This window comes from Hemitrygon akajei, chromosome 12 (genome assembly GCF_048418815.1).
Source record: "Hemitrygon akajei chromosome 12, sHemAka1.3, whole genome shotgun sequence".
Classification (NCBI taxonomy): domain Eukaryota; kingdom Metazoa; phylum Chordata; class Chondrichthyes; order Myliobatiformes; family Dasyatidae; genus Hemitrygon; species Hemitrygon akajei.
The window spans coordinates 59,548,682-59,572,320 of record NC_133135.1 but is presented as its reverse complement, the minus strand read 5'-3'; the positions used below and the strand labels follow the sequence as shown (position 1 = coordinate 59,572,320).

At 38.7% G+C, this 23,639-nt stretch overlaps 1 protein-coding gene across 2 annotated transcripts in view; it reads left to right on the top strand.

Moving 5' to 3' along the window:
• The window catches only part of pgm1 (phosphoglucomutase 1), an 82,577-nt gene that overhangs the window by 53,762 nt on the left and 5,176 nt on the right, over positions 1-23,639 (top strand). For both annotated transcript variants that reach the window (XM_073063206.1, XM_073063205.1), the window contains exons 3-10: positions 210-356; positions 1,715-1,840; positions 3,671-3,861; positions 7,731-7,885; positions 14,509-14,624; positions 15,402-15,537; positions 18,115-18,298; positions 20,813-20,947. In XM_073063206.1, coding sequence (XP_072919307.1) covers positions 210-356; positions 1,715-1,840; positions 3,671-3,861; positions 7,731-7,885; positions 14,509-14,624; positions 15,402-15,537; positions 18,115-18,298; positions 20,813-20,947 — 1,190 coding nt within the window. The remainder of the gene's footprint in view (positions 1-209; positions 357-1,714; positions 1,841-3,670; positions 3,862-7,730; positions 7,886-14,508; positions 14,625-15,401; positions 15,538-18,114; positions 18,299-20,812; positions 20,948-23,639) is intronic.

The following is a 23,639-nucleotide window of genomic DNA, read 5'->3' as shown; positions in this document are numbered from 1 at the left end:
TCTGAAAACAAACTGGGGAAAATCCTGTTAGTTTCAAGTGCAAATTTTGAAGTAGAATGCAGCATTTTATACAAGAATGTTAAAAGTATCTTTATTTGCTGGCATAATGGAAGATCCTTAGATTTAAAATGTGTACCTATGTTTAAAATCTGTTATTTGTTCTGATTTATCTCTTTTATAGTATATCAAGTCTACCTTGTCACTTGCAGGTCCAGCTCCCGAAGCTGTCACAGAGAAGATTTTTCAGCTCAGCAAAACTATTGAAGAGTATGCTATCTGTCCTGATCTGAAAGTTGACTTAAGCACAATTGGAAAACAACAATTTGACTTGGAGAACAAGTTTAAACCATTTACAGGTAACCAATTGATTCATCCATTTAAAAACTGCTGGCATAAATTAAACTTTTACTTATTTTAGGTTAATGTGTTTTCAATCTCTTACTGTCTCCTGATTTCTTCAGGAGTTCACTAATGGGCTTAATAATTGTTTATAAGACCATGCAATATTTGGCTCCATAATATTGCATGGTCTTATAAACAATTATCAAGCCCATTGTTTTCCTAACAGAAATGTAATTTAGAGCTTCAAATCAGCTTAATGATGTTTCACATCCCAATTTTCTTTTCCTTCACTCCTGGAGGTGCTATTTACTCTAAAGTACATGCAAAGCAAGTGTCTTATCCATTTCATAAAAAGGAGCATAATTTGAATTGGCAGTTCAAAGAATAGAATAGTACCCATCAAAATTAATCACATTATTGTGGTACCAGACAATCCATTTGGATTTTCTTCCAGCCATGGATCTTGATGGGTCAAATGGCCAAATTTTACTCCGATGTCTTATGGTCTTGAATAATGGTTTTTAAGATCTATACAATTTGACTTTATTTTTGTCTTCTTCACTCTCTACTTCAATAAAGAATGGAAATACTTTTTGCTGTACCATTGTACCCTGGCTGTGACAAGCAAGCTAACTAAGTGCAGACTGAAAGTGTTCTTGTTGTCTTAGTATTGCACAAAGAGATGCCATTAGAATTTAACTACCCAGGAACCATATTAATAGTAACTATGAAAATAAAGAAATCAAGTAACAACGGTTTTGTCAACTAACTATGATTTTGTTGTCAGTTGGGCTATGAATGGTCATCCTTTAAAAGATATAGTCACAGAAACTATTTCTAACTAACTTTTAGAGTAACAAATTGAGAGAACTTGTGTGGCAATAGGTTCGTAGAGTTAAGATCCATTGGGGATGGGGAGAAAGAGTTTTATGGGCAAAATAGTTTTTCAGATGGGACTTGATGCTTTTTATCTACAGAACAGTGCAGGTATTGATCTCTTATGCAAAGCTACTCAAGTCACTATTTTCTGCACATTGCTATGATTTTACTGTTCATTTTTTTTCTGCCTTGCCCTGCAGTTATCATTTATAATTTTTTTTTGTCCCTATTCCAAAGATAAAGCACATCAACTCCTTGAAACTCAGTCAGGTGAAGCAAGAAATCCACTTGAACTTCTCTAGAAACATTTCATCCAATCTCTAATTACTGAATTATTACTCTCATGTTTTCAGTTGAAGTATAGCACAGATGACTGTACCTTCACCTTTACCAGTCTTTTGTAACAATTGGTCTTTTTGTCATGTGTGCTATTATCTACATTAAAAATAAATATTTCACTAGTACCCATAAGCAACTTGTGTTTATTTTGTAGTGGAGATTGTGGATTCGGTGGAAGCCTATGCTAACATGCTACGAAACATCTTTGATTTTAATGCTTTGAAGGAGCTACTTTCGGGGTCAGAGCACTTGAAGTTAAGATTGGATGCTATGCATGGAGGTATGACTGCAATGAGAAGTCTGGTTATTACTGTATTACTATTAGAACATTTTTATCTTTGAAATTTTCTGGTATAAAATATAACTGCAAATGATGAGTATTCATGAATGTATGCTCAACAAATCGACTTTAAATTGCTCAGCATTTTATTAGGAATTACATAATTGAATTATTTTCAAATAATAAAAAGGTCTGACTGCCTAGCTGTTTGCTAAGCTAGTACCTCTTTTTAACTTTAAGATTTCAAACTGCTGTAATTGATCTTTAACTAAGCCAAATATTGCATTTGCATTATGTTGTAGTGTTACTCAGTTTCCTCAGCAGAACTATATCTCAAAAACCCTTCAATTTGTATAGCTATTTTACAATGAACTATTGCTGCAGGTCTTTGCCACATTTCAGATTTTATTTGGTTATTTTCCTTTGGAAAAACATTAATTTTAATCTTATGTGTTTGAAAGCTGCGAACATCGCCTAAAAGTTGCTGAAATAAACATGTTACCTTATTCTGGTTCCATGTTATGAGTTATTCACTGCTTTGCTTTCCTTAAATCTGTCCTAACCTCAAGTGGATCCTCCCATAGCAATTTTCTGAATAAACTCTGCTCCACTGTGATCAGTGAGTCCTTGTGAAGTGTATGTCCCACTGCTGGCTTGCTGTTAAATAGCTGATATATCTATGAAGGCTTTTGACATTTGTGAATATACGAGCTATTCACTTAATTTTTTTCCATATACCGTATCTTTGAAATTAGTGCCTCTCATAATTTTGTACTTTGGGATCCCCCTTAACCTCCTCTATGCCATTAAAAACAAATCCAGCCTGTCCAGTCTTACCCCATAACTGAAATATATCATCCAGGCAACTTGGTGCATCTCTTCTATACCCTCTCCAATGCAATAACACGTTCAAATTTACAAGAGACGTTTTCTTATCAAAGACACCATTTCTACTTTTCTTAAAAGTCTAGAATCTCAAATTAATTTGGAGCTTTGCAGTCCTTAAAATGCAGACATGTAAACTGATACCCTCCATCCCCATTTGGGAAGTTGCAGTGAGCCAATTGACAATAGGATCAAAAGAGGTTATCAAGCTTAAGGGAAATTTCTTGTTTGGGACTGGTAAATGTCTGGAAAAGGTACCTTTTTTTAGATGTCAAAGCTTGATCTTTGAGGGCAGAAAATAAATCTTACAAATAGTGTCAGCAGTTCTGCATGTTCTAAAGAAATTATTCAGTAAGAATCTGCTGTTGATAGGATGTATATTTTTGCTTTAGATTCAGTCTTGATATCATTCTTTGTGTCTTTGGATTGTGATGAACAGTTAATCTCCTGCATTAATAACATTCCCCCAGAACTGGTGAAAGTTAGAGGTAAAATAAGTTTTAAGATTAAGGTCTGTGACGGATCATCACAGATTGTCACAATTTTTCTTTCTCTCAATGCCACTTTAACCACAGATAATGTAGTACAATAAATTTTAAGCTAATATTTTTCTATTTCTGTGAGTCGGAGATAATCGAGCCATAGATGTACAGCACAGAAATGAGCCCATTGGCCCACCAATCTGTATTTACCTTTTTGCCCCCCTACACTAATCATCAGATTTTAAAATTTTGTTTCTACTTTCACAGAACTATCTGGCCTGCTGAATAGTTCCAGTATTTTCTGTTTTCTGATTCTCTAACATGAGGTTACTTCGCTTTTGACAATATTTTGTACAATGTTCAATTCATATTAGTTTTGGATTTCAGGTTTTTAATTGTCAATGGGCTGTGCTTTTGTCATCAGAATATTTACTTGTTTCATTCATTTTATTCTTTTGAATAGTGATGGGTCCTTATGTTAAGAGGATTCTGTGTGAAGAGCTGGGATCCCCTGCAAATTCAGCAGTGAACTGCATTCCTCTTGAAGATTTTGGTGGTCATCATCCTGATCCAAACTTGACGTATGCTTCTGACCTAGTGCAGGCCATGCAAACAGGAGACTATGACTTTGGAGCTGCTTTTGACGGTGATGGTGTAAGAAATAACATTTGCCTTTTTGTCAGTATTTCAGCTTGAAGCTGTTATGGTATAATATTCCAGTTTCTAATGCTGGTGACCAATGCAAAAGGATATGAATATATTTAAAAAGACCAATTTTGACAGTGGAATGGTGCTGCATGTTAGTTGCCCTCATGTTTAGTGTTGTGGGTTAGGCATTTGTCAGAATTTAGTTTTGTGCTGGATTAGAGTTTCTACTTAGTCAGGTTACATCTATATATCTCTTATTTTCTTTTATAGAAGCTGCTGGTGATGTGGTATCTGTGTGCTGTATTTTTGTGAAGTATACTTGTCTTAGAAAAGTAATAGGGAAGCCTACACTCTTGATAGTGATTTTTTTTTTTCCTTCCACTGCCTGCGGTTGCTATGCTTTGCCAATTCTGTGTACTTTATTTCCTGCAGCAATGCCCTTCAGACAGCAACAGTTATTTGCAAGTAGAGTGCCTTGTCTCATCCACGGATAAAACACTGGAGCAGAATTAAGAAATCTGACCTATCAAGTCTGCTTCATCATTCCATAGTAGCAGATTTATTATCCTTCTCAAGCCCATTCTCCTGCCTTCTCCCTGTAACCTGTAATGTCCTTACTAATCAAGAACCTATTAACCTCCACTTTAATCACCTCCTTTGGTCATCTCTTTTAGCTATTTGTTTGAGATGGTATTCAGTTTCTTTTGTATTCCTATTCTTTGCTCATTTGTCTTGACTTGGGCAGTTTTTCGGATGGAGGATGACTTCCTTACAGAAATTTTCTGATGGAGTGATTATTACCTATGTATGAATTCTTTCAACATGGATTGGCTATTGCATGTGGTCTCGACAGAAGGCAAATAGAACCCCAGCAATTGGATGCTAGGCTCTTTTTAAAAAAAAAAAAAATCTTTGCTAAATCTTAACTAGAGGAGTTTTCAGTCCTTACTCTTAATAACTACTCCTTTGGCTCCTCCCACTTCCTCCAAACTAAAGGTGTAGCCACGGGCACCCGTATGACTCCCAGCTTGCCTGTCTTTTTGTTGGCTTTGCGGAGCAGTCCATGTTCCAAGCCTATACTGGTATCCATCTCCCACTTTTCCTTCGCTGCATGCATGCTGAGCTCGTTGACTTAATTAACTTTGCCTCCAACTTTTACCCTGCCCTCAAATTTACCTAATCATTTCCGACACCTCCCTCCCCTTTCTTGATCTTTCTGTCACTATCTCTGGAGACAGCTTATCTACTGATGTCTACTATAAGCCTACAGACTCTCACAGCTACCTGGACTATTCCTCTTCCCACCCTGTCTCTTGCAAAAATGCCATCCCCTTCTCGCAATTCCTCTGTCACTACTGCATCTGCTCTCAGGATGAGACTTTTTATTCCAGGACGAAGGAGATGTCTTTCTCTTTTTAAAGAAAAGGGCTTCCCCTCCTCCACCATCAACTCTGCTCTCAAACGCATCTCACCCATTTCACGCACATCTGCTCTCACCCCATCCTCCTGCCACCCCACGAGGGATAGCGTTCCCCTTGTCCTCACCTAACACCCTACCAGCTTCCGGGTTCAACATATAATTCTCCGTAACTTCTGCCACCTCCAACAGGATCCCACCACCAAGCATATCTTTCCCTCCCCTCACTTCCTTCTGCAGGGATCGCTCCCTATGCGACTCCCTTGTCCATTCGTCCCCCCCATCCCTTCCCACTGATCTCCCTCCCGGCACTTATCCTTGTAAGCAGAACAAGTGCTACACCTGCCCTTACATTTCCTCCCTCACCACCATTCAGGGCCCCAGACAGTCCTTCCAGGTGAGGCAACACTTCACCTGTGAGTCGGCTGGTGTGATATACTGTATCGGGTGCTCTGGGTGCGGCCTTTTATATATTGGTGAGACCCAATGCAGACTGGGAGACCATTTCGCTGAACACCTATGCTTGGTCCGCCAGAGAAAGCAGGATCTCCCAGTGGCCACACATTTTAATTCCACGTCCCATTCCCATTCTGATATGTCTATCCATGGCCGCCTCCTATTGTCAAGATGAAGCCACACTCAGGTTGGAGGAACAACACCTTGTATTCCGTCTGGGTAGTCTCCAAGTTGATGGCATGAACACTGATTTCTCTAACTTCCGTTAATGCCCCTCCTCCCCTTCTTACCCTATCCCTTATCTATCTATCTATCTATCATTTCCCCACTTTTATTTCTCTCTCTCTCTCTCTCTTTTCTTTCCCTCTCCCCCTCTCCCTCCCCCCTCTCCCTCCCCCCCTCTCCCTCCCCCCTCTCCCTCCCCCCTCTCCCTCCCCCCTCTCCCTCCCCCCCCTCCCCCTCTCAGAATCACTCGTTGCCTGCTCTCCATCTTCCTCTGGTGCTCCCCTCCCCCTTTCTTTCTCCCTAGGCCTCCCGTCCCATGATCCTCTCCCTTCTCCAGCTCTGTATCCCTTTTGCCAATCAACTTTCCAGCCCTTAGCTTCATCCCTCCCCCTCCGGTCTTCTCCTATCATTTTGAATCTGCCCTCCCCCTCCCACTTTCAAATCTCTTACTGTTTCTTCTTTCAGTTAGTCCTGACGAAGGGTCTCAGCTCGAAACGTCGACTATACTTCTTCCTATAGATGCTGCCTGGCCCGCTGTGTTCCACAAGCATTTTGTGTGTGTGTTGCTTCAGTCCTGATGAAGCTTCGCCCATTTGATAACATGTATTTTGCAGTAGCATTGTTGCATTTAACTCTGTTGGCTCTCAGACCCCCTTCAAAAAATCAGGTAGTTGATTAAGAAGCCAAACAGCTAGAATAAAATACTAAATTTGGACCTGCTTAGTTTCCAGTGAGACCACATTGTTTCGTTGCACAGTAATCTCAGAAGGGTGTTAACCGTTAAAGACATGTTCCTATTGGCAAGCAGATTGTAGCTTTGGGTTTAAGGGTTATGATCAGTTGCAATCAAGCTGAGTGGGTCATGGAATGAGACTGTGATTGGCTAGGATAAGCAGAGCCTGATACCATGTTGCATGTGGCAGCTATTTTTCTTAAAATAAAACTTGGTTGAAACAGTGGAGACACAAAAGATTGTAGATGCTGGAAATCTGGAGCAACATACAAAAAGCTGGAGGGACTCAATGGGAAGGTAACATCTGTTCAGAGAAATGGACAATCTTTATTAAATATGAAAACACTCCTCCAGCAGTGTCCCACAAGTCTCACTTTTCAGCATGATATGCTCCTCGTTGAATTGTGTGCTAATATGGGTCATTCATCTTTAATTCAGTTTTTGCTTTTAATCAACTAAATGCACTATTTACTCAATATCATTAACATACAAAATTCTGCAAAGAAATGTTTGACACATTGAGTACAACAGCTACTTCTCAGCTGTAGATACCCATGTTTTGATCCTGACCTCGGGTGTTGTCTGTGTGGAGTTTGTACCTGCTTCCTGTGACTGCATGGGTTACCCCTTGGTGCTCTAGTTCCTTCCATGTCCCAAACACATAAAGGATGGCAGATTAATTGGCCACTTTAAATTGCTCCTGAATTATAGGTGAAATGGGAGTAGATGATGAGAATGTGGGGAATATATATTAAAAAATGAATAGGGTTGTTGTAAATGTAAGTTGATGGTCAGCACAGACTCAGTGGACCAAATCACTTTTTTTTTGTCTATCATCCTTCTCAATGCCTTACATCAGATTTTTCGAAGGGCAGCATTTCAGCATTTCAACATAAAATGTATGCTATCACTGTGGTGAAAATTTCCTAAATCTTGTACAAATATACAATTAATGTCTTAAAAATAAGTCAAAATGTTTTTTTCTTCAGTTTATTTAAATTATGTTTGATCACATAGAATAAAAATGTAGTTTATTTCTTCCAGGATCGGAACATGATTCTTGGAAAGCATGGCTTCTTTGTCAACCCATCTGATTCTGTGGCTGTAATTGCTGCAAATATCTTCACAATCCCATACTTCCAACAAACTGGTGTTCGAGGATTTGCTCGCAGCATGCCCACTAGTGCAGCACTGGATCGGTGAGCATGATTTTCTTGTGGTCTGAAACTTAAATGGGTGTCTGCATTCTGGTTTTCTGTTTCGTTTTCTTAAAGGGAAGTCCCTGTTTTTGGGAGTACCTTCAAGAAAAAGTACATTGAGCATACTAATAATCTTCTGAATTTCCCTGTACTTTTGTGACTGGAAACATGGGAGAATCTTTTGACTAATTCCACACAATCTTTAGAATTATTATTGAGCAAGATGCTTCAAAACACCACTTGCTGTCAACTAGGGACAGCATTATTAAAGTAACTAAACTATAATGTATCTCCATATTGTGCCTCAGTTAAATTTATGGCAAAGATCATCTATCCAATAATATGGATAATACAAATTCCAGATCTGTTTGAGCTTAATTAAATAGTATTTTCTTCTTCTAAGTGCTTTAAACTGAGTCAAATGAATATGAATCAACATCATTTACATTGGTTTTTAGGGCCTCTACTAAGATTTCCTGTCCAGAAAATACTTTTAGAAGTAAAGAGCCTAGTGACGTGGTATCACATGAGCAATCCTTCCCTCAATGTCAACAAAACAAAAGACCTATTCACCTACTTCAGAAAGAAGGCGTAATGCACATACAACAACGCTGCTAAGGTTGAGAGCATTGAGAACTTCACATTCCCCTGGGTGAATATTGCCAGTAGCTTGTCCTGTTCCATCTATGTTGATGCCATGGCCAAGGAAGCTCACTAGCACCTCTACTTCCTCAGGATGCTAAAGAAATTTGGCATGCCCTCTTTGACTCTGACCAATTGTTAATGATGCAGCACAAAAGGCATCCCGTCTGGATGCATCACAGCCTGACTATAAGAAACTGTAGAAAGTTGTGAACGCAGCTTAGGTTATCAAGGAAACCAGCTTCTCCTCCATGGACTCAGTGCTATCTTGGTAGAGCAGCCTGCATTATCGAAGTCTCCATTCACCCCAGACATTTTCTCTTCTCCCTCTCCTGTCAGGTAGAAGATGCAAAATCCTGAAAGCATGTATCATCAAGCTCAAGGACAGCTCCTATCCTACTGTTATAAGACTCTCCCTCCATGAATCATTCCCTAGCACCATAAGATGGACTGTTGACCACACAGTCTACCTTGTTATAAACCTGCACTTTATTGTCTACCTACATTGCACTTTTTCTGTAACTGTAACACTTTATTCTGAGCTTTGCTATTTTACTTTATATTACCTCTAATGCACTGTTGTCTTGCATACTATTCATACAGGTATATTCATTACAAGTTTTTCATTGTACATATGATAATAAACCAATTTACTTTTAAACAACTTTTGGTGAAATTGCATTATTTATCTTTTGACAAAAACGCTTGCATGTTTCTAAACATACCATACAATCAACTATTTGTACTGAACAAACTACTAATGAACAGCTTTACTGCTGAACACAGCCATGTTAAATTGTAAGTCAATTATTGTGAAAATAATTTATATTTCACAATATTCTAAATAATTGTGATTAGCAATGACACCAAATATGATTGGCCAGTCACTGTTTTCCTGGTTATTCAGGAATCTCCTTTTGCCTGTGTATATTCTCATTTGGTGTATAGACTTAATCACCCTCTCTGTTAGCACACCAACCAAACTCATTCACAGAAACATAGAAAATAGGTGCAGGAGTAGGCCATTCGGCCCTTTGAGCCTGCACTGCCATTCAGTATGATTATGGTTGATCATCCAACTCAGAACCCTGTACCTGCTTTCTCTCCATACCACCTGATCCCTTTAGCCACAAGGGCCATATCTAACTCCCACTTAAATATAACCAATGAACCGGCCTCAACTGTTTCCTGTGGCAGAGAATTCCACAGATTCACCACTCTCTGTGTGAAGAAGTTTTTCCTCATCCTGGTCCTAAAAGGCTTCCCCTTTATCCTTAAACCGTGACCCCTCGTTCTGGACTTCCCCAACATCGGGAACAATCTTCCTGCATCTAGCCTGTCTAATCCATTTAGAATTTTATACGTTTCAATAAGATCCCCCCCTCAATCTTCTAAATTCCAGCGAGTATAAGCCTAGTCGATCCAGTCTTTCTTCATATGAAAGTCCTACATCCCAGGAATCAATCTGGTGAACCTTCTTTATACTCCCTTTATGTCAAGAATGTCTTTCCTCAGATTAGGGGACCAAAACTGCACACAATACTCCAGGTGTGGTCTCACCAAGGCCTTGTACAACTGCAGTAGAACCTCCCTGCTCCTGTACTCAAATCCTCTTGCTATGAATGCCAACATACCATTCACCTTTTTCACCGCCTGCTGTACCTGCATGCCCACCTTCAATGACTGGTGTACAATGACACCCAGGTCTCGTTGTACCTCCCCTTTTCCTAATCGGCCGCCATTCAGATAATAATCTGTTTTCCTGTTCTTGCCACCAAAGTGGATAACCTCACATTTATCCACATTAAATTGCATCTGCCATGAATTTGCCCACTCACCTAACCTATCCAAGTCACCCTGCATCCTCTTAGCATCCTCCTCACAGCTAACACTACCACCCAGCATCGTGTCATCCACAAACTTGGAGATGCTGCATTTAATTCCCTCGTCTAAATCATTAATATATATTGTAAACAACTGGGGTCCCAGCACTGAGCCTTGCGGTACCCCACTAGTCACTGCCTGTCATTCTGAAAAGGTCCTGTTTATTCCCACTGTTTGCTTCCTGTCTGTCAACCAATTCTCTATCCACATCAATACTATACCCCCAATACCGTGTGCTTTAAGTTTGCACACTAATCTCCTGTGTGGGACCTTGTCAAAAGCCTTTTGAAAATCCAAATATACCATATCCACTGGTTCTCCTCTATCCACTCTACTAGTTACAGCCTCAAAAAATTCTATAAGATTCGTCAGACATGATTTTCCTTTCACAAATCCATGCTGACTTTGTCCGATGATTTCACCGCTTTCCAAATGTGCTATTATCACATCTTTGATAACTGACTCTAGCATTTTCCCCACCACCGATGTCAGGCAAACCGGTCTATAATTCCCCGGTTTCTCTCTCCCTTTTTTTTAAAAAGTGGGGTTACATTAGCCACCCTCCAATCCTCAGGAACTAATCCAGAATCTAAAGAGTTTTGAAAAATTATCACTAATGCATCCACTATTTCTTGGGCTACTTCCTTAAGCACTCTGGGATGCAGACCATCTGGCCCTGGGGATTTATCTGTCTTTAATCCCTTCAATTTACCTAACACCACTTCCCTACTAACATGTATTTCCCTCAGTTCCTCCATCTCACTAGACCCTCGGTCCCTTACTATTTCCGGAAGATTATTTATGTCCTCCTTGGTGAAGACAGAACCAAAGTAGTTATTCAATTGGTCTGCCATGTCCTTGTTCCCCATAATCAATTCACCTGTTTCTGACTGTAAGGGACCTACATTTGTCTTAACCAATCTTTTTCTTTTCACATATCTATAAAAGCTTTTACAGTCAGTTTTGATGTTCCCTGCCAGCTTTCTCTCATAATCTTTTTTTCCCTTTCCTAATTAAGCCCTTTTTCCTCCTCTGCTGGACTCTGAATTTCTCCCAGTCCTCAGGTGTGCCGCTTTTTCTGGCTAATTTGTATGTTTCTTCTTTGGACTTGATACTGTCCCTAATTTCCCTTGTCAGTCACGGGTGCACTACCTTCCCTGGTTTATTCTTTTGCCAAACTGGGATGAACAATTGTTGTAGTTCATCCATGCGATCTTTAAATGCTTGCCATTGCATATCCACCGTCAACCCTTGAAGTGTCATTTGCCAGTCTATCTTAGCTAATTCACGTCTCATACCTTCAAAGTTACCTTTCTTTAAGTTCAGAACCTTTGTTTCTGAATTAACTATGTCACTCTCCATCTTAATGAAGAATTCCACCATATTATGGTCACTCTTACCCAAGGGGCCTCGCACAACAAAATTGCTAACTAACCCTTCCTTATTGCTCAATACCCAGTCTAGAATGGCTTGTTCTCTAGTTGGTTCCTCGACATGTTGGTTCAGAAAACCATCCCACATACATTCCAAGAAATCCTCTTCCTCAGCACCCTTACCAATTTGGTTCACCCAATCTATATGTAGATTGAAGTCACCCATTATAACTGCTGTACCTTTATTGCACGCATTTCTAATTTCCTGTTTCATGCCATCCCCAACCTCACTACTACTGTTAGGTGGCCTGTACACAACTCACAGCAGTGTTTTCTGCCCCTTAGTGTTATGCAGCTCTACCCATATCAATTCCACATCCTCCAGGCTAATGTCCTTCCTTTCTATTGCGTTAATCTCCTCTCTAACCAGCAATGCTACCCCACCTGCTTTTCTTTCCTGTCTATCCCTCCTGAATATTGAATATCCCTGGATGTTGAGCTCCCATCCTTGGTCACCCTGGAGCCATGTCTCTGTGATCCCAACTATATCATATTCATTAATAACTATCTGCACATTCAATTCATCCACCTTGTTACGAATGCTCCTTGCATTGACACACAAAGCCTTCAGGCTTGTTTTTACACTTTTAGCCCTTATACAATTATGTTGAAAAGTGGCCCTTTTTGATTTTTGCCCTGGATTTGCCTGCCTGCCACTTTTACTTTTCACCTTACTACTTTTTGCTTCTACTGTCATTTTACACCCCTCTGTCTCTCTGCACTTGTTCCAATCCCCCTGCCACATTAGTTTAAATCCTCCTGAACAGCAGTAGCAAACGGCCCCCCTAGGACATTGGTTCCAGTCCAGCCCAGGTGCAGACCGTCCTATTTGTACTGGTCCCACCTCCCCCAGAAATTTGAATCCCTCCCCCTGCACCATTTTTCAAGCCACGTATTCATTTGAAATATCCTCCTATTTCTACTCTGATTAGCACGTGGCACTGGTAGTAATCCAGAGATTATTATCTTTGTGGTCCTACTTTTTAGTTTATCTCCTAACTCCCTAAATTCACCTTGTAGGACCTCATCCAGTTTTTGACCTATATCGTTGGTATTCCAACATTTTCTGCACAGAACTTTGAATACAGTTCTGCCTGGTTTTCCCTCTGTAAGCTTATCTTTTTTACAAGACGTTTCCATCACTCTTAAAACTATTTTCATTAAGCTTCTGACTTCACACTTGCTATATTAACATTACAAGTAGCTGCCATTCCTGACCCTATAATGGTCATTATCACTGCCCACTTCTCAAAAGCAATCCTTTGTCTCAAATCTGTTTACAATTCTGCTTTTGGTTTCTTGTACCTGTTGTCTGTTATCTTTAAATTTGTATTCATTTCTCCATCTGAGTTTCTGGGTCCGGCATGCTACTGATACACTTCTAATCACAAATAATATAACTTATGACTGTGACCACAATCAAATGCCGCATCTCTTCTAGACATATCCTGCTCAACTTCTCTGTACTCTGACTATAATAGATGACGCCATTTTCAATAGTCCTGTTCAGTGAACTGTCTGTATTTTGATCAACTTTTACTATATTATTGTAACAAGTTTCTCTTCCTGGTCCTGTACCTTTTAGAACTTGCAAGCAAATATTCTTGACTCCCTTTACATTTTGTTTTATTCTATAACTAGCCAAAGTTGTGAAGTCAAATTCTGCAATAAATTATAGATACGAATAAACTCTTCGCGGGCTTCCAGCCAGGTACAGCTATCAATATTAACCGACATTTTGATGACAAGCTCTGGCATCTTCATCAGGGACGATGCCTGGGTATGTATAGTCTGGTGGTATTTATATCCCCGTCGCCCATCCCTCTGGATTGGTTAGTCCACATCCAATCAGCTTTCCACTCTCCCACCTTGTTTACAATCAAATTCCAGTTCGTACTTAGAGTGAGACCTTCGTCTTTGTTAAAATTCTTTTCCTCCAGTTCTGTTTCAGTGGCTTCCTTCACCAGATGGTCCCAAAAACCACTGGCGTGGCACAGTAGTTTTGTGCCATTGAAGTCGATCCTATGGTCATTTCGAATGCAATGTTCTGCATTCTCCGGGTAACCCAAACAGATACACCTTCTGTGATATGGGTTTCCACTGTGCATCTCATCAGGCCAGTATATGCTGCTCTACATTCACAGGGAATCCTGTACACACCAAGCATCCTGAGTCCAAGTCATCTTTGACCTGCATAAGCTGTGATTCGAGCTTCCTTTTGGGTTGCATTACATTCTACTGTGCCGTGCCAATGGCTTTTAGGACCATCTGGTGAAGGAAGCCATTGAAATAAAACTAGAGGAACACAATTTTAACAAAGATGAAGGTCTCGCTGTAAATAAGAACTGGAATTCAATTGTAAACAAGGTGGGACAACATAAACCTGATTGGATGAAAACTAACCAATCAGGAGGGACTGATGATGGGGGTATAACTACCACTGGACTAGATGTGCCTAGGCATTATCCCTGATGAAGGTGGCTGAGTTTGTCATCGAAATATCGTTAAAATCAATAACTGATGGAATATCGAAAAGAGTTTATTCATCATATACATCAGGAAAGCACTAGATCCTTTTTCAAATTATAATTTTTTTGGATGGTATGATTTTTGTTTATTTGTTGAGCAAAATTGAAAATTGGACCTGAATTCATTTCTTCAAAGGGTCGCCAAGGCTACAAAAATAGCTTTGTATGAGACACCTACTGGCTGGAAATTCTTTGGAAATTTGATGGATGCCAATAAACTTTCCCTTTGTGGAGAAGAAAGCTTTGGAACAGGTATTTAATTTTCTTATTTGATAGATGAATGTGATATTAGTGACATTATGAGATAAGAGGCTTAGAAATCCCTTTACTATTGTAGTTGATTATCATGAGATTTTTTAAATTGCTGCTTTCAACATTAAGGCATAGTCTAAATCTTAAAAAAAAAATGTGCAGTAGACAGTAACGTGATAATTGTGCAAAGCAGATTGCTCTAGTTTCCAGTACTCCGGTGAATTGAAAGTCAGGAGCTAAGCCATTCCTGAAATTATTATCATGTGCTTTCTGGCAGTTGTTGTGCTAATAAACTAAGAGAGAATTGTCATCTCTCTTTGGTCTTGTGACTTGGGGACAATATTATTTGAAACATACTCTCAAAAGAATAACAGTTATTTCTGAGATTGGATCTGAAGGTAATGGAGCTACAAAAATCGTAAGATTTGTCTTGAATTGTACTCTAATGAAGCCTTATTTGGTTTCAGTAGCTCTACTAAGGAACGAGGGAAAACATGCATGTTTTTGTTTATGAATATTGGCCAGCTCAGGTAACTGGACAATATGCAATAATGAAGCCTGGAATACAGAAGAGGGAACTTTATTCTTTAAATATAGAACATTTTCGAGGGCAGTTTTAGTGGAAAGCTTTTGCTTTATCTAATCTAACCTTGGAGTGCTTAATGAGAAACTGGAAATGTGTTCCTTCTGCCTGCATTCTCACACCATGATTCTTGAATTATTTTATTTAATTAAACCTTAGATTCATGGTGGTCTTTATTTTCATTATCTCTCAAGGATCTGACCACATTCGTGAAAAAGATGGTCTTTGGGCTGTGCTTGCCTGGTTGTCCATTATTGCCAAACGCAAACAAAGCGTGGAAGTGATCATGCAGGAACATTGGCAGAAATATGGTCGCAATTTTTTCACCAGGTCAGATCATGTTTTTAAAAAAGTACATTACTTTTCATTTAAACATGCATAGTTACAGAAAAAATCTAAATACTGTTCCAGAATTAATTCCCATGTTCATCGTCACACTTTACACTCAAATTATGAAAAATACTGTATTATCATTTGCTAGTAAGATAAAATTTTAAAGGCAATATTGTTGATTGTTGTCTAGTGCCGCTTGCAATTCATTTTCAGGAATGTTTCTGAAAATAAATGCCAAACATAGTGAAGTATAATAGGGCTGAAGGAATAGACTGCATATATCCCATTTATTTAGTAGAACAATTCAAGCATTTCTCTCTGAGCAGTCTGCAGAATGAACAAACAGATATAACAGGGAATATCAACTGGGAAATTTATCTTTGATCCTGAAAGGAGAAAAATGCTCATCATTTGGTAACTTGGATCTTAAGGTATATTACCAAACACTCTGCCTCAGAACACATCCAAGAACTTATTCAGTTTCATTTGACATTTAGCAAAGAGTAATTTTGGGAGAAAAGTATTGTAATTAATCTTTATCCACTTGATGAGCCAGCAGCCTACTTAGAACATGCACAATCACCTAATTTATAATTCCACTACTGTGTGAACTAGACACAGTGTTTTAGAATGGGTTAGCCAGCAGACTGGGCAAGAACACCATGCTGCTTTTTAATCTGTTTTTGTTTGTTGAGAGATCCTGATTTGGGAAAAAAAACTTGTTTCCACAAGTACATCCCTTATTATTTGGAAAGTTGTTTTTTGTAGCAGAACTTTTGTCTTTTCTGCAAACTAATGCAGTATGCCTTTTGAAGACAAATCAGACTTCTGATGTCTGATCTGGAACAAAATCAAAGAAAAGTGGATTTAACCCTTTAGGTTAAAAATCCCATGTCACACTGGGATGGGATGAAGAGAAAAAAAATTTGTTTAAAATTGCAAAGGATGAGGGAGGACTGGATAGGACAAGTTGAAAATCTCTGGTGAGGGGAAGCCAAGGAAGTGGCAGTAATTGCCAAGGATGAACTGTTAGCCTCAAAGGCTTAGGGTAAAAAGGGGAGTATCAGAGAAATTCTACCCTTGCTCTGCCCAGGAAGAAAGGAGGTGCCCAATAATATATGTGAGGTGGTTATGCTTTGTCAAATATGTCAAAAGGAAACTATGGCTTAGGGAAAAAAGAAGACAGCGTAGAAGTACCTGTGTGGAAAGTACATAATCGGAACAAATACAACAGAAACAGGAATTGGGGTATAAAAGGGAGTTCTTAAATGAGAAGGGTGGGAAGAAGCATGGTCAAGATAGCTGTGAGAGTCTTTAGGCTTCTAATGCTTTTTTTTTGCTCGTCTGCGCCTGATATTGAGCCAGAGATTCAGAAAGCAATGCATCTCACTCTCCACCCTCTCTGTAAGTTAAAACCAACTTGTCTGCTCTCTCTCATAGTCCTGCCAAAGAGTCTTTATCTGAAATGTCAATTCTGTTACTATGTCTCCAGATGGTGTCTAGCTTGATGAGCATTTCAGTTTTATTTTGGAAACATTATGTGAACTGAGCAATCAGGAGTGTGGGCTGGTAATCATAAATGTCTAAGAGCCACACTTAGCTTATTTCATGTTAACTATTGAATTTATTGTGTCTACATTTGTCACCTTTTCTCATGAACCAGTGTCAAATCTCCTCCTCCTGCACTTATTCCCTAACAAGCAAATATCCAATTCCCTTCTAAAATACCTGAGTTGCGCTCCAGTGATAATATTATTCCTTGTGATTTATAAAATTTCTTACCTACCAGTGGTTCAATTTAACATGAGAGAATATATACAGCATGCAACCTGAAATCTTTACTCTTCACAGACATCCACAAAACGGGGAAAAATCGCCAAAGAATGAATGACAGAGAACATTAGAACCCCAAATCCCCCCCCTCCCATGAACAAGCATCCAACCTCCCCCTCCCCCCACTTGCTCCAGCAGGCATCAGTCCCCCCACGATGTAAGCAAGAGCAAAGCCCCCAGATTCCATCAAAAACCACAGTCCATCCCAACACTTCAACATCTTAGACACGCGCTCTCTCTCACTAGTGAGGGAGAGAGATGCAGTATATCACTCCTGCCACGAGAAAGGAGATCAACAGCATGCTGTTTCAGTGTTACAATCTGTCGCATCACTTATCTGAATTCTTCTGACTTGAGGACCAGCAGACTCTCACTCACCGTAGGGAGAGAGAGAGAGAATCACTCAAGTGCAGAGGCAGTCTTTCAACAATGGCGTACGTCACCTGCCTGCTTCTCACTGCCTCAATGATTCAAATTCCCACGACGCTTCAGTTGGCAACACTGGTCGAGGAATCATGTCATCTGCAGGGTCGCACCCCGAAAGTGCATGTCTTCCAGGCCGCACTGGAGAAATCAAAATGCCAGTTCCAAGAGCGAAAACCCACTGCCTGCGAAGAACTGTAGTTGAGCATTTGTGATTATCTTAAATAAAACTGTTGAAGCAATATTACATTTACACTATAATCCCAAATTCTTACAGTAAAAACTGTATGTATATAATTGACTCTTTTTGAATGACAGGTATGATTATGAGGAAGTAGATGCTGCAGCAGCAAGTAAAATAATGAAGGATATGGAGAGGGTAATGTTCGACCGTGCTTTCATTGGCCATAAATTCACAGTTTGTGAAGAAGAATACATTGTGGAAAAGGCTGATAATTTTGAATACTGTGACCCTGTTGATGGCAGTATTTCCAGAAATCAGGTAGGAAATGTAAATGTGATGTAATTGCACAATAGTTTGTTTTCCATAGGGGTAGGTTAAGGGGTAACTTGTTGGTAACTTAAGTTGTGAGAATCTAGAAGATCGTGCTCTGAAGTGTATCTTGGGGGACAAGGTGGGAAAGAAATACAGGTGTTGACGTCTAATAATTTAGTCTCTTTAAAGTTGCCAATCAAGGATACTGGTCAGGAAAGAACAGAAAAACCAGAAAGCAGCTGGAGTTAATCTATACAACTGATGAGAAATTTGGATGCTTTTTAAAAAAATAACTAATATGAGTTACATTGATTGAACAAGACTTATTAAGTTGAGTAGGTTTGTGTTCTTTAGAATTTGGAAGAGTCAGAGAGATCTAATTTAAGCTTCCAAGGTTTATTCTAGGTGCCAGGAGGATGTCTCCATGGCGGGCATATCTATAAACAAAGGATTACAATCTTTTTAGTTGAAGAAGAGATTCTGGACTAAGATGAGGAATAATTTCTGAAGAGTAATGAATCTCTGGAATTATCATCTGAAGACTTCAGAAGCCAAATTGCTTAATATATTTAAGGAGATGGATAAATTTTTTGATGCAAAGGGAGAGAGTGGGAATATAGTACTAAAGTAGATGATGAACTATGATCATGATATATGATCATATTGAATGACAAAGAAGGCTCAAGGAGTTGCATTTCTTACTCCTATTTTCTGTAATTTAGTGTAATGATGGGCTGCAATCAGAACTTTATTTCTTTTTTGTTCAGAAATGAAAATTATTTTATTGTGGACAATGTAGTTCCTTGTGGGCTCAATATTGAAAAGCAATTTGATTAACATGTTAAGAAACCTAAATCATAAACGGGCATTCATTTTTGTTGAGAATTATCAACTTTATTCAGAGTCAGAAGTTCAAACAAAAACATAACAGTATATTGGAATAGTACAAAGCTTTTAGTCTAAAATAGATTACGGCATGTCTATGATCTTTGAACATGCAATAGCTGTGGTAGATGCTGAAAAATGTATCACTTTTTCCATCTCTGAAATCTGTCATAACAAAAGTGGTCAAAGAAAGAATTTTGTAAAGTCAGAAGGGGAAAAGGTTTCAAATTTTATTTCACATTTACACATAAAATATTTCAGAATAATGTTCAATCCATTTACCGTTTAACAAAATATTACCAGACTAAAATATTAATTTCCTTTCAGGCTAAGATGAATAGCCACAGGTAACTTCTATAACTACACCTATATAATGCTACACCTGTCCATTCACTTCTTCCCTTGCCTTCATTCAGGGCCACAAGCAGTTCTTCCAGGTGAGGCAGCACTTCATCTGCAAATCTGTTGGGGTTGTCTACTGTATCCAGTGCTCCCATTGTGGCCTTCTCTACATTGTGAGACTGTTGAAAATTGGGGGCCTGCTTTGTCAAGCATCTCCGCTCCATTTGCAAAATGCAACATTTCCCAGTGACCAACCATTTTAACTTCTATCCCCAATCCTGTTTCAACATGTCAGTCCACCGCCACCTCTTCTGCCACAATGTGGCTACTCTCAATGTGGAAGAGCAACACCCATATTCCCTCTATGTAGCCTCCAACGTGATGGCATAAACATTGAGTTCTTCCAGTAATTTTTTTTCCTCCCCCTTCCCTCTTTTTCCTCACTCTGAACTCTTGTCTCTTCTCGTCTGCCTGTCACTTCCCCCCTGGTGCCCCTCTCCTTTCCTTTCTCCCATGGCCCACTCTCCTTTCTTATCAGATTCCTACTTCTCTAGCTCATGGCCTTTTCCACATTTCATTTCCCAGCTTCTTAATTTGTCCCTGCTCCACATCTACCTGGCTTCATTTATCATTTTCTAGCTTGTCCTGTTTCTCCTCCACTTAGTGTTTTATTTTGGCATCTTCCCCCTTCCTTTCCAGTCCTGATGAAGGGCCTTGGCCTGAAACATTGACATTTATTCATTTCCATAAATTCTGCCTGACTTGCTGAGTTCAAGCAGCATTTATGTGTGTAACTTCTATAACTTGCAGTTTTCTCAATTTTTCTCCTCGAGTTGCTGGATGATTTTATACAGTTGCCTCTGTTCCTGGGATAGACTATCCTCAAGCCTTTCCTTTAGATATAAGCCTAAATGAAAGTCGGCAAGATATTGGAACATCTGAGGAAGATGTTAACCAAAAACAACATACACGCTACCCAGGAGTAGTTAAGAGAAGATTACAGCTTTTCTCATTTGCCTGTTATCTCAAGTATTTAAGAGCAATAAAAAAAAATACAGTTGCTATTCTATCACCAATCTGCTAACTCAAAAACTAGGAATTAAATCTTCAGAAGTGATATAAATTCTAATTTTTTTGCTGGAAGGTACTACAAATATTCTACTTTTACATTTCTTATGCACCAGTAGCTCATGGTAACAAAGCTGTGTGTATTTAGAATATATGTCATGTCGTTAACAAGTCACAGCATCAGTGTCAGTTTGTGAATAATTGTCATAAATCTTATGTTGACAGGGATTGAGAATAATTTTCACAGATGGATCACGCCTAATCTTTAGATTAAGTGGAACTGGCAGTGCTGGAGCAACCATCAGAGTTTATATTGATAGCTACTATAAAGATGCTTGTAAAATCTTCCAAGATCCACAGGTAATTATATAGTCTACAAAGTGAATTTCAGTTCCCATCCTCCTTTATCTTTTATCTAAACACTTTATGTTGTGACCTTCTGCTGGGCACTGCTTCTCCAAACTATGTCATTATATGCAATAAGACAACAGCAGAGGAGTTCATTTTTACTGGAAACCTGATTGGGATTTCTATAAATCAAGAAGAGTATAATTTTACTTCCTGCTGCAATCTTGGTTAAAATCTGCAATTTAGTTTATGAAATATCATGTTTTGTTAGAATTATTTATTGAGATATTGCAGGTGAAAATTGATGACAACTTAAGTTTGTTTTCAGCAAGCCAAACACAAACAGCAGCACATGCACATTTTGAGCATTTAGAAAAGCTACCTGGCCCATAATTTACCTGTTTTGTTTGAAAGCTGATTTTCTAACAAGTAAATGTTCAATCTTAGCTGACAATCTGCACGATTTTCTAGGAAATTTTCAAGCATGTATTAAGAAAAGAAGATCTCAGCCTAATTTTCCAAGGCATTCTTAAAAATGCTCATAATAATTCAACTCTTTCCCCATATTTAGGAAAAAAACTAAAAAGACTAAAATAAAAGTAAATAGGATTGCCTATGAAAACAACTAATCTACAATGTTTTTCTGTGAAGGAATCTCTCCAAGTGTGAATGTTTAACCATGTCTGATTGAGTAATTGTGTGTAACTCATTTTGTGTTATTTTTACCTGACCTTTTGTTGCTTTCTTTTAAACATATGGCTCAATGCTTTGCTGATTGCCCCCTGTCCCCCGGCCTCCAGACTACATCCCCAGTGCCTCTCTCTCTCCCTTTCTAGCCATTACATAAAAACTATAAAGAGTTTTGATTTACGATGCATTGTGAAAGAAAATAGAAACTGCAAAAATTATTCAAATCTATTTAAAGCTACAAATAAAATTATTCCTTTAATTACAGTAAAAAGAAATTTTCATCAACAATTTTGAAGTGTACATTAGTAGTCCAACTATTTACTACTTCATTGCTTTTTCAACTTTCAATGACGTGGATGGGCTTGGTGGAGTGATATCAGCTTCTCAACATCAGGCTGAATGTCACTCAGAAGGAGTCTCAGATAACCCATGTTCAGTAATTTACAGTCTATTCCATTGCTTTGAAAGAAGTTGATTGACTGTACTGAAAGCGCATTCCACTAAAGATGATGATGGAAAGGAAATATAGAACACATTGACCTTTATCCACATCGCAAGATAGCATTCAGAGTCATCTTTCTGCAACCAGAAGTCTTGATATGACTTTTTGAACCTTCAGTTCTGAGTAATTTTGTAGAGAGATCAGTTCTTCTGCCATCCTTCCTGTTAACTCCTCATTACATGTATTCAGGAATGGATTTACTACCCAATTTGGATCAAGAGAAAATCCTGAAATCTCTCTGACATGTCTTTATGCAGCTCACCCAGATGGGCATAGTATACTTGGAAGATCATCATCTAATATTCTTTATTTCTCTTCCAACTCAGAGAGTTTCTGAAATTGGAAAAGGTGCAATGACCAATGTTGCACATAGGATTAACTTGGACAGAAATGTAAACACAACTGATTTGACTTCGATAAGATTTACATAATTTCCTTGCAATCGAAGATAAAGTTTCATTAAACTTTATGAATAATTCTGACAAATAAGCAGTTTCATGCCTAACATTCTTGAGTGGATTACTGAACGAAGCATTTGAGGTTTCAAAGAATTTTATCATATTTCTTAAAAGTGCATAAAAGTATCTCAGACGGTTCTTTTTTCGAGCCATCTGACTTCTGTGTGCAAAAGCAAACATTCAATCTCAAAATAATTGTTAATACAAAATTCTCAAACTAGTCGAGAACTGAGAGCATGGGACTTGATTTTATTTATCTCTGTGATAACCATATTTAACAATTTGTACAGCCAATCACTTAGGTTTTTTTGTGACTAGATGTTATCTGTGAATTACACAGTGAATGGTAAATATGTTCAGTACACCTATTTCAAGGAAGTAATAACCCCATGGTGGCATCTTGTCATTGATGGTGCTCTTTCTGCTGCACAAGCCAGAATGTTGGTGAACAGAATGTCCTTCTCTTTTGGAAAAATTGCTTACAGCCCAAAATACTGACTCCACTTCATGTCTATTTCTAGTCCCCTTGCAAATAACAATTCTTGAACCAAGCTTTCATCTTTTGTGAAGCAAACATAACCAAGGAACAAAGATTTGGTGCCTGACAAAGATGATTCATCGAACTGCAAAGCAAATTCTGTTGTCCTAAGTATGTTGCACAATGTGCTTCCCACATCCTCTTGTGTTTCATTTATTCATCTTTGAACAGAGTTGTTGCTGAGCAGAATAACTTTAATTATTTGATCTAGTGATTTAAGCAAAACTGTTCTCAGAATCTCCCTTACTGCTGGCTCTATTAAACACCATACCCTAATTCACAGAAATTGTGTCACTGTGTGATTAGAATATGAGAGTTTTACTAGCTACCACTGTATCACAGTAGTGAATGGCAATAATGCGATAGCCAGGCCTGGAAAGAACATGATTTCTTAAACACAGATATCTCATGATATGCCAAATACAGAAGTAGCACATTGTTTTTCAAAAACTATAACACACTTCGAGCAAAGTCTAAGAGAACAGTGGGTTAGCAAGAGCTGACATGATTACATGA